The sequence below is a fragment of the Salmo trutta genome, chromosome 31, assembly GCF_901001165.1.
Source record: "Salmo trutta chromosome 31, fSalTru1.1, whole genome shotgun sequence".
NCBI lineage: Eukaryota > Metazoa > Chordata > Actinopteri > Salmoniformes > Salmonidae > Salmo > Salmo trutta.
Window position 1 is genome coordinate 34,047,007 of NC_042987.1, and position 11,330 is coordinate 34,058,336.

The following is an 11,330-nucleotide window of genomic DNA, read 5'->3' on the forward strand; positions in this document are numbered from 1 at the left end:
TTTTCGTGCGTTAAGACGTTTTTGCAGTCGTCACTAGTTACCACAGCCACAAAGTCATAAAGCTCCCCCATGTCTACAATTGATCTTCTTAAAATCTGATTTTAAACATAACCTTAACCACACTGCTAACCTTATGCATAACCCTAAATTAAGACCAAATAGCACCTTCTTTTTTCTTTTTTTTTGTTGAGAAATAGCAAATTTCGTCTTTGTGGCTGTTGTATCTAGTGACAACCGTTTAGACGGGGGGGATATTTGACGTTGCTAGGCAGGCTAGCTGGCGTACTAATTTTTGGGAATTTCATCCTGAATATTTTCCTGTGTGTAGCTACAAATTTCCACAGTATGAGCAACGTTGGTTTTTCGGCTACACGGGGGATCACCTCAGGCGCTCCTGATAAGGTCGACATGTCTTTAGGTAAGGCCGCTCGCATGTGGGTGGGTCACCAGCAGCTCGAACATGGTTGTTGTAGCTAGCTAGCTTGCTATTTTGCTAAATGTTCGCATATGAGGGATTATAATATGCATCTTTATATAGCTAATTACGTGCATTTATTTTAGATACATTACACTGTTTATTTCAAACTACTTATTTACTACTCTGGGCAACTTTGTTTGCTAACTGCTAGTTAGCTGCGTTCATTCAATGCGACCAAGCCAATTAGCCACTACTAGTCAGTTAACGAACAGCTAGCTAACGTTAATTGTTGTTATGCAGGTCTATTGGCCCATCCAAATGTCAGCGAGAATGATTCATGTAGTTAGTTAACTAGAATGTACAAATTCAGCCAAGACTTCCAAGAGCCAGACAAACTTAATTCATAAACATGGCATACATAACGTTAGATTGACTGAAAGAGCTCACTGACAAGTAAACTTATTGTTTTGTTCATCTGACTATCCTAGATGATATAATTCGTTTGAACAAGAAAGAGCAACAAGCAAGGAGGCCGAGCCCGGGGAACCGCAGGCCACTACAGAAGGGGAAGGTCTTTGTCCAAGGGAGGCCAGTTGTAGCGAGGGCCAGGGGACAGACCCAAAGAGGTGTGTACAGTAGTTTTGTTTGTGGTGCTCATCACTGCAGCTAGTTCTCTATTGACTATAAACTAGGTGGTTCGAGCCCTGAAGGCTGATTTGGCTGACAGCCGTGGTATTTCAGATCATATATCACGGGTATGACAAAATATTTATTTTTACTGCTCTGATTACTAAGGGCTGTATCCAGGCACTCCGCTTTGCGTTGTTTGTAAGAAGAGCCCTTAGCCGTGGTATATTGGCCATATACCACAACCCTTGGGCGGCAGGTAGCCTAGTGGTTAGAGAGTTGGGCCAGTAACCGAAAAGTTGCTAGATCGAATCCCTGAGCTGACAAGGTAAACATCTGTCGTTCTACCCCTGAACAAGGCAGTTAACCCACTGTTCCTAGGACGTCATTGTAAATAAGAATTTGTTCTTAACTGACTTGTCTAGTTAAATAAAGGTTAAATATATATATTTGTTTAAAATATTGCTTAAATGACTTCATATAATCATGCCTGGGATATTTGAAATGCCAGAGAACTAGTTAGACCTTCCAATACATCACATCAATTGGATTCTCCACATGAATAAGAAGCCGTGTCATTTCCAGGAGGTGGTGTACCAAGAGGTGCGATAACGAGAGCGGGTGTTGGAAGAGGCCGAAAGATTCCCCCTCCGGTTGGTCGACGCCGGGGTCAAGGGGTTATCACTGGACTGGCAGCCCGAAAGACTGCAGCACTACAGAAAGGCATCAGTCCGCTCAACCGACCTGCTGTCAACCGGGTACTAAGGGCACACTGTAGCAAAACATGCATCAGAACCAAAATGAGCATCCCTTATTGGACAAGTTAAGATAATACCTCGCTGTTTCAAACTGTTTTCCTCTGTTTCATGCCTAGTTAACATGACCCTTGTTGGGATCAAAGAGGAGAGAGTTAGTTTCCAAAGAAGACCTTGCTCCTCTGTTCACCATCTCTATTTCCATTTTCTCTCTCAGAAGTTACAGCCCTTCAACAACCGATCGCGGCCCTTCAACAACCAATCACGGCCTTTTATCCAATCAGCCCAATACAGACAGATGCAAGGCCAAAGGAGGCCGTACAGACAGACAGACATACAGAGAGGCCTCAACTCGACGAGACCCTTTCAGCAGCGGAGACGGTGAGGAAATAACATTGGTAGCATTACTCCTGGATGACTCCCCTCCATGGAATATCACTTCGTCACACTATCAGCCGGTCCCAGACCGCTATCTACCCCTTCTTCCTTTTGGTCCTAACCCTTCAATGTTTGTAGATCTGTATGTATTAAAGGGCCAATCAGCAGTTGAAACAATAACAAAGTGTTCTCCCTGCTACTGTTATTAGTAAACAGCTGAGGGATTTGGGGTGAAGAAATGTAACCATTCTAAAATGCATACAGCTATGGCTGCAAGGACTGACCATCCATTATATCAAAAGTATAGTTTTAACCATGTGTTGAAGCTATATGGTGTTTGTTTACATTTACTTTGTTTACAAACATTGGAGTAAAACAAGCTTATCTTTTGGGTTCTGATGGGGTACGACTGTTGAACTAAGCTCATGAGGCCTTTATAAGTTATATTCAAGAATCGATGGGTACATATAATTCATTTACAAGTCCAAAAAGGATGTAGCAACTGCAGATTTCCTCTTTAAGTAATGTGGGGAAGCGCCATATACACTGCTTATACTTATATAGGCCTATATAGATAGGCCTATCTGCAAATATCGAAGGGTTAACATCAAAGCAAAGGGGTAGGGAACAAATTGGGTCTGTCTACCGCTGAGAATCACTGCAGCGTTGTTCCAAGTGCTCTCCAATGACATTGCACAAACGAAGGACATCAGGAAACAATTCCATCTCCATTCCTAGACCAACCATCCATTTTGTCTTCTCCCTGTAGGCCCTTGCCCCCTGTCCAAACCCAGAGAGAAGCCCGCCAGGCCACGTTTCTCTTCCGCAGGGGCCTCAAGGTACACTCTATTGGCCCGTAGGTGTCTCTGACCGAATGCAGACTTTTTTTTATTTATTGGACACAGTGCATGGAAAGTCCTGTCTTTGTCCCACCTGTACATTCTTCCATACTGCAGGTTCACACCCAGGTGCCGAAGCCGGCTTTAACCTCTATACCCCCTGCCCCAGTTAGAACTCGCCAGTGAGTATTTGACGTGTGTGTGGATGGGTGTGAGACTGTTAACACATTCTGACTGTCGCCTCTTGACAGACGGGATTCCACTCTATAATATAGTGCACCCTCATCATTCTTGAAGACTACACATCGAACCTTTGCTCTTCTTTATCCACAAGCCGTCTAACCGTATGTGTCTGTCTGTCCACCAGGTGGCGCACGTCAACAAACAGCAGTGGGATCCTGACCGTTTCCATCGACAACCCCACTGCCATGACACAGTCTGAGTGAGTCACATTATGAAGCCACACATACCACTATATGAGCAGAGGCTGACTAAATACATAGAGCCAGTAGTTACCATACCAAAGAACCTGATCATAACTAAGGGCCAGTAGTTATCATACCAAATAACCTGATATTAACTAAGGGCCAGTAGTTTTTCCTAGTCCGTTCAAGTGGTATGAGGACAGCAGGTAGTTAAGAACTTTGGGCCATTAACCGAAAGGTTGCTGGTTCGAATCCCCATGCTGGGTAGGTGAAGAATCTGTCTACGTGCCCTTGAGTATTGCCCTTAACCCTAACTGCTCCTGAAAGTTGCTCTGGGTAAGAGCATCTGCTAAATGACGACAAATGTAAATACTCCTGGCCCTATATATACAGTGGCGACCAAATATATTGGCACCCTTGGACTTTTCTTACATCATTCATTACTTCTTCTAAAATAAGTTGAATAAGTCAGTTTGGCAAATTTCTGCCCTTCTAGTGCTGCCATGGTCAACTGTAAGTGCTGTTGTCAAATCTAATTTTGTTCGTCACATACACGTGATTGACAGCTGTAATTGTAGGTGTAGCGAAATGCTTGTGAAGTGGAAACGTCTAGGAGCAACAACGGCTCAGCCGCGAAGTGGTAGGCCACACTAGCTCACAGAACGGGGCCGCTGAGTGCTGAAGCGCGTAAAAAAATTGTCTGTCCTACCGAGTTCCAAACTGCCTCTGGAAGCAACGTCAGCACAAGAATTGTTTGTCGGGAGCTTCATGAAATGGGTTTCCATGGCCGAGCAGCCGCACACAAACCTAAGATCACCATGCGCAATGCCAAGCAAATGCTGGAGTGATGTAAAGCTGCCGCTATTGGACTCTGGAGCAGTGGAAACGCGTTCTCCTGTGTGATGAATCACGCTTCACCATCTGGCAGTCCGACGGACAAATCTGGGTTTGGTATGCCAGGAGAACACCACCTGCCCCAATGCATATATTTAAATGTAATCTTTATTTAACTAGGCAAGTCGGTTAAAAACAAATTCTTATTTACAATGACTGCCTACTCCGGCCAAACCCAGACGATGCTGGGCCAATTGTGCACAGACCTATGGGACTCCCAATCACGGCCAGTTGTGATACACCCTGGTTCGATTCCAGGCTCTATAAGCACCTCAAGCACTGAGATGCAGTGCCTTAGACCGCTGCACCACTTGGAAGCCCCCTGTAAAGTTTGGTGGAGGAGGAGTTAATGGTCTGGGACTGTTTTTCATGGTTTGAGCTGGGCACATTACTTCCAGTGGCTGAATGGAAGCAAGTCCCTGCAGCAATTTGATAAATTTTACCTTTATTTAACTAGGTTAGTTAAGAACAAATTCTTATTTTCAATGACGGCCTAGGGTTAACTGCCTTGTTAACTGCCTTGTTCAGGGGCACAACGACATATTTTTACCTTGTAAGCTCGGGGATTCGATCTTGCAACCTTCCGGTTACTAGTCCAACGATCTAACCGCTAGGCTACCTGCCGCCCCAATGATCCAGCAATGTTCCAACATCTAGTGGAAAGCCTTCCCAGAAGAGTGGAGGCTGTTATAGCAGCAAAGGGGGGACCAACACCATATTAATACCAATTATTTTGGAATTAGATGTTTGACAAACAGGTGTCCACATACTTTTGGTCATGTGGTGTAACAAATTCTTCTTGTAGCAATCAATGAGCTTGCTGCACCTTTCTACTGGCAATTTGACCCACTTTTCAGCAGGAAGCTGCAAAAATTCCGTAATGTTTCAGGGATGCCCTCCACCTACTTTTTTAAGATCTCGCCATAGGTTTTGGATGCGATTCAGGTCTGGATTCTTCCCTGGCCACTCCAGGACAGTCCAGCTTTTCTTCTTGAACCACTCCATGGTGCTTTTGATGTGTGTTTGGGGTTGTTGTCCTGCTGGAAGTTCCACAACCTTCAACAGACACATTTTTTGACAGTGAGTTGAACATTGCACTTTAAACACCTTGATAATCTGCTGATTTCATGATGTCTTGCACACATTCAAGGCCCCCAATACTAGGCCCCAAAACTGTGTCTGTCTGAAGGTTGTGGAACTTCCAGCAGGAAAACAATCCCAAACAAATGTCAAAAGCACCCTAGAATGGTTCAAGAAGAAATGCTGGACTGTTCTGGAGTGGCCAGGGAAGAGTTCCAATCAGAATCATATCCATAACCTATGCTGCCGTTGTTACAAGCTCATTAATGGCTACAAGAAGCGTTTGTCTGCAGTTCTTGTCCAAAGCCTGTGCCACCAAGTACTAGCTCCGGGGTGCCAATAATTGTGTCCATTCATCTTTTATTTTCTCAATTCTAAACTTACATTTACAAAAATAAAATTGTTTCTGCAATGTAGTTTTAGAATAAATAGGGAATTATTTAAGAAAAGTGCATGGGTTCCATTATATTTTCGGCAACTGTCCATAACCACTCGCCATATTTTCTTCTCTGTTCTCCCAGGCCTCCCTGTGCTTGGTCCCTGCACCCCCCGGCCCCCACCAGCTCTGCCCCAGTCAAGATGAAGGTGGAAGAGGAGAAGAAAACGGAACCACCTAAAGGAGTCCCCTTGCAGTTTGACATCAACAGTGTGGGGAAACCGGTGAGAATAAGATAGAATTGGGCAATCATACACAAAGGCAGCCCAATTCTGATGTTTTGGCACATTTTTGGCAAAAGAGCTAATCTGATTAGGTAAAATATCAGAATTAGGCTGCCTGTGTAAACACACCCCAAGTTGTTTCAGATCATGTCCTCGGGAGCCTCAATGCACAAAACATTAGGAACAGCTGCTCTTTCCATGACAGACTGACCAGTTGAAAGCTATGATCCCTTATTGATGTCATCTGTTAAAGCCACTTCAATCAGTGTAGATGAAAGGGAGAAAGAAGACGGGTTAAAGAAGGATTAGGCCTTGAGACAATTGAGACATGGATTGTGTATGTGTGCCATTAAGAGGGTGAATGAGTAAGACAGAAGATTGAAGTGCCTTTTGAACAGTATGATAGAAGGTGCCAGGCACACCGGTTTGAGTGTGTCAAGAATTGCAACATTGCTGGGTTTTTCCATGCTCAACAGTTTCCCATGTGTATCAAGAATGATCCACCAACCGAAGGACACCTAGCCAACTTGATACAACTGTGGGAAGCATTGGAGTCAATATGGGCCAGCATCCCTGTGGAATGCTTTCAACACCTTGTGGAGTCCATGCCCTGACAAATTGAGGCTGTTCTGAGGACTAAAGGAGTGCAACTCAATATTAGCAAGGTGTTCCTAATGTTTTGTACACTCTGTATAAATGTTATGAATGGTTGTTTGATGTAAAAAGTCTAACTCCCCCTAGTGGTTCAAGATCTAAGTCTCCCCTGTGAATTGGTGAATAGTGTCGTTCATTAGTGCACGCTGAAGCAAAAAGGTTAAAACGTGCAATGTTAACAAACTTATTGAAGTTCAGATAGTGTCTCCCTGATTCGGTCAGTTTGACTCCATTTCGTTTCTAGTGAACTGGACCCAGTTATACTGTATGTACACACCATTATATGCAAATGTATTATATGTACACAAGTCAGACTTCTCTCTGCTACCACACGGCAAGTGGTACCGAAGTGCCAAGTCTAGGTCCAAGAGGCTTCTAAACAGCTTCTACCCCCAAGCCATAAGACTCCTGAACAGCTAATCAAATGGCTATCCAGACTATTTGCATTTAAAAAATAAATAAAATTAAACTGCATTGTTGGATAAGGACTTGGAAGTAAGCATTTCACTGTACGGTCTACAGCTGAAAGTATTCAGCGCATGTTATATTCTGGTCTCTGACATTGCTAGTTATATTTTTACAAAATCTGATTTTTTTAAATGATTATTTCTAGGTATTACTGCTGAAGCTAGAAAACCAAGCATTTCGCTGCACCTGCAATAACGTCTGTGTACACGACTAATACATTCTGATTTGATTTTGTGAAACGAATTGAATGTTTTTCTGACAAGCGTTCTCTCCCAACTGTTGTCACATCAGACTGCGATGACTTTGAATGAGCGATTCCGCATCCTGAAAGACGAGCGCGTCGCCACTGCGCAGACCAGCAAAGGCAGCCGATTCGTCACTGTGGGTTAAGACAATGACACGAAAGAAAAGGGGGGGGGGACACACAAAACCTTTGTGTCCCAGACACACACACACTGATCCCCCACCTATCTGATGATATACAACTGTTTTAAAAAGACCCTGAGCTAATTGTAAGCTGATCCTCCTGAGTGACTTACCTTATGGAGCAGACTTTGTGTAGAAAGAGAAACAATGTGTAAATATGAAAACTATACGGGTGAAATTATCGTGGAAGATGAACCATCTTTTTTTTTTTTTTTACCACGATGGAACCCTATAGCATTATCTGTAACATTGTACTCAGATGTCGGTGTTAAGGAGCTTAAACATTTGTCAGGACAAAAAGGAAAATACTTTTAGTTTATTTGGAAGATTGTTTTTCAATAGGGAGGTTGCTTTGTGCCAGTAATGAAGGGTTTTGTGTAGTGTAATTTTTTAAAATTCTGTTTTACAATGTTTCAAATAAATGTGGCACATTGTTTCCAACACAACCCTTAACCACAGTTCACTACACCTATCCACCAGAGGAGGCTGGTAGTAGGAGCTATAGGAGGACAGGGTCATGGTAATGGCTGGAATGGAATAAATGGAACTTAAACATATGGAAACCACATTAATACCATTACAATTATCTCGTCCCATCAGCCTCCTATAGCTCCTCCAACTTCGGCATCGATGTGGCATGAAAAGTGTTTCCCGTTTGACAACAGTTGATGGGACTCGCTGTTCCAAAATTAACCAATTGCGAGAATCAACGCAATTACGCATAGATGACGCATTCTCAGTAGGATGAGCCGAGTATGCTATTTGTTGCTTACTTGCATTCATTTTTATTAAACAGTAGGCATAATTCTAAATAGTATGCCGTTCGAGTAAATATTAGTCAAGCCAGATTTTGACACCGCCTTTTTGATGTAAAAGATATGTTTTTTATATGTATTGATATGGGCTACTGTTCCATAGGAAATGTTATACTTTTAAATGTTTTTATACTAACTACAAAGTCATTTTGTTGAATAAATCCCTAATTAACGTACGAAAAGGCTTTTTTATAATTATTTCTGCGTAATCACGGTAGGCCTGCAGAGCATATCCAGTGTTAAATATAGAAAATGGATTCATTAGGAAAACAATTATAAGAGGTCTATCTTGTCCGTACCTGCCCGGATGCGGTTGCTCTCGGATAGCCACCTGATGTTTGCTACCCAATTTATTATTTTAGGAGCGCAGTAGCCTATGCCTGCAAAAGTTTGGTAGGTATCAAAGAGAAAGGGGGGAAATTGGTAGGCTCCCAGCCATATTATTGTTCTTCTGTAGCAATTGTTTTTTTTACCTTGCATGCAACAGAAATGGCAAAAATGAGACCGTTACTGCCCCAAATGGCACTCTACCCCAAACATTGTGCATTACTTTTGACATTTGGGATGTACGTAGTATTTTATTTGGCCTTTACGGTAGACTTTGGACAAAAGCGCTAAAATAACTGCTTAATGTTCCAATCATACCAGATAATTTAATGGTAACAAAAAAAAAGATATTTGGCTACAGAAGCTGCATTTGTTACCGATCTCTACAGCTTCCATCCATCAACAAATCCTGTGAAATAAAGTTGTGAGGAGTCTACGTTGTCCGGAAGTGGCTCCACCATTCATTTTCTGGATTCAGATTCACTCAAAAATCATTTAAAGCTTTGTTTTACTATTGACAGTTACAGCTGATTTCGGGATTGTATATCGTTTGGCTCTCCTTAAATATGTCATCTGATGTATTCGTTTGTCTCTTAATTGTTTAATGGAACTTTTCGCTGCCAGCTCCGGATATCGGCGCACATAAACTATACTCCCCGGAATTAGCATAGTGCCCATGTGCGCCCAGCTATAACCCTTCCCGACCTTGTTTTCCCTGGCTAAACTATGCTAGTTTTCGTCATTGCCAAAATTCATCAATACTAAACCTAAACTTCAAAACGCCTTTGCTAGTTATACAGTCATGTAACTAAGAAATTCGCTGGAAATAAACTTGTGTTTTGTTGAATATTCACGACTCGTTCGATATCCTTGGCTCTCATTGTTACTTAACGCAATATCGTTGCTACTTCAGATTTGGTTGCCATGGTGCCCTTATGGTAGCATAGACTGATTTGCTCTGCTAGTTTTATTGAAATGTATTAAAGTGTTTATGTGCATTGTTTTTGAATAAAATAACCTTTTTGTTTTGGGGTAGCTAAATAAAAGTAATGTTTTACCTCAACGTGGAAATTGGACAATATATTTTACTTTTCTGTCGAGTATAGCTAGCTGATTTGTTTTCTTTTGATTACCAACATTGAAGAGTTTCACCTATTGGGTGCGTTCGTAAATTCACTCTCGCTGCTATCTACTCCTTTTTCAGAGCACAGAATAACTTAATTATTTACGAACGCTCAACACCCGTTGAATATAGCGGTTGTCAGTAAACATCGGCAACAAAAACTTGTTGCCAGCAACAGTCACCAACGCTCTGGATAACATGAAAACAGCTTAACCAGCTCTGCTAGGGCGAGTAAAATGGTCAGTGAGGTGTTCTCTCATTTATGTCTGGAAGTAGCTGGCAAGCTAGCTAACTTTAGACAGTTGTGAGGTCAGAAAGTTTGGATCAACTATACTCCTCGCCCAGACGCAACATGCAAAGTGTTGGTTTCATGAGCTAAAATAAAAAATCCCAGAAATGTTCTATACACTCAAACTGCACACATTTGTTCTCCTTTGCCAAGATAATTCATCCATTTGACAGGTATGGCATATCAAGAAGCTGATTCAACAGCATGATCATTACATAGCACCTTGTGCTGGGGACAAAAGGCCACCAAAATGTGCAGTTTTGTCACACAACGTCTCAAGTTTTGAGGGAGTGTGCAATTGACATGCTGAATGCAGGAATGTCCACGAGAGCTGTTGCCAGATAATTGAATGTTCATTTCTGCCTCAAATGTCTTTTGGAGAATTTGTCAGCATGTCCAACTGGCCTCACAATGGCAGACCACATGTAACCACGTCAGCCCCGGACTATCACATCCGGCTTATTCACCTGCAGGAACGTCTGAGACCAGCCACCCTGACAGCTGATGAAACCAAGGAGTATTTCTGTCTAATAAAGCCCCTTTGTGAGAAAAAAAACTCATTCAGATTGGCTTGGCTCCCAAGTATGGGCCTATGCCCTCCTATGGCTACACCCCTGCCCAGTCATGTGAAATCCATAAATTAGGGCCTAATGGATTTATTAAATTGACTGATTTCCTTATATGAACTGTAACACAGTAAAATCAATATTGTTGCATATTGCATTAATATTTTGGTTCAGAATAAATGAATGGTGGACACTCATCTTTTACTCAGGAGGGTTCCTTCATAGTTAAGAGGATCCTACAAGAAAAGCTTAAACATTGACTGTGGCGGTAGGAAATCCATTCATAAGACAAAAAGAGTCCACAGAGAACTGTACAACTCCCTCTCTTCCCTCTCTATGCAGCAAGTTAAAAAATGTATGTTCCGCCTCTCACTCAGGCCCCTTTTAGAGTGGCACTTTTTAATGGCAGTCTGACAAACACTACTATTACAATAGTTCATCAGTGACAACGGCCTGGGACTTTTATGCTTGATGGAACAAATCTCAAAAATGAAAACTACCAGGTTAACAAGCCAGTCTTGTTGGAAGGAAATTACTCCTCAATGGCCAAGTTGTGAGGCTTGCTAGAAGCTAACTAATAGAATAC

General features: G+C 42.3%; 1 protein-coding gene across 1 annotated transcript; it reads left to right on the forward strand.

The window, feature by feature from the left end:
* Positions 1–37: 37 nt before the first annotated feature.
* LOC115170065 (UAP56-interacting factor) lies at positions 38–8,615 on the forward strand. The gene is made up of 9 exons (XM_029726311.1): positions 38–418; positions 907–1,044; positions 1,631–1,803; positions 2,018–2,181; positions 2,948–3,017; positions 3,135–3,199; positions 3,385–3,459; positions 5,938–6,076; positions 7,490–8,615. Exons 1-9 carry the CDS (start codon positions 346–348, stop codon positions 7,586–7,588), a joined length of 996 nt encoding a protein of 331 aa, XP_029582171.1. The 5' UTR covers positions 38–345; the 3' UTR covers positions 7,589–8,615.
* Positions 8,616–11,330: the final 2,715 nt, after the last annotated feature.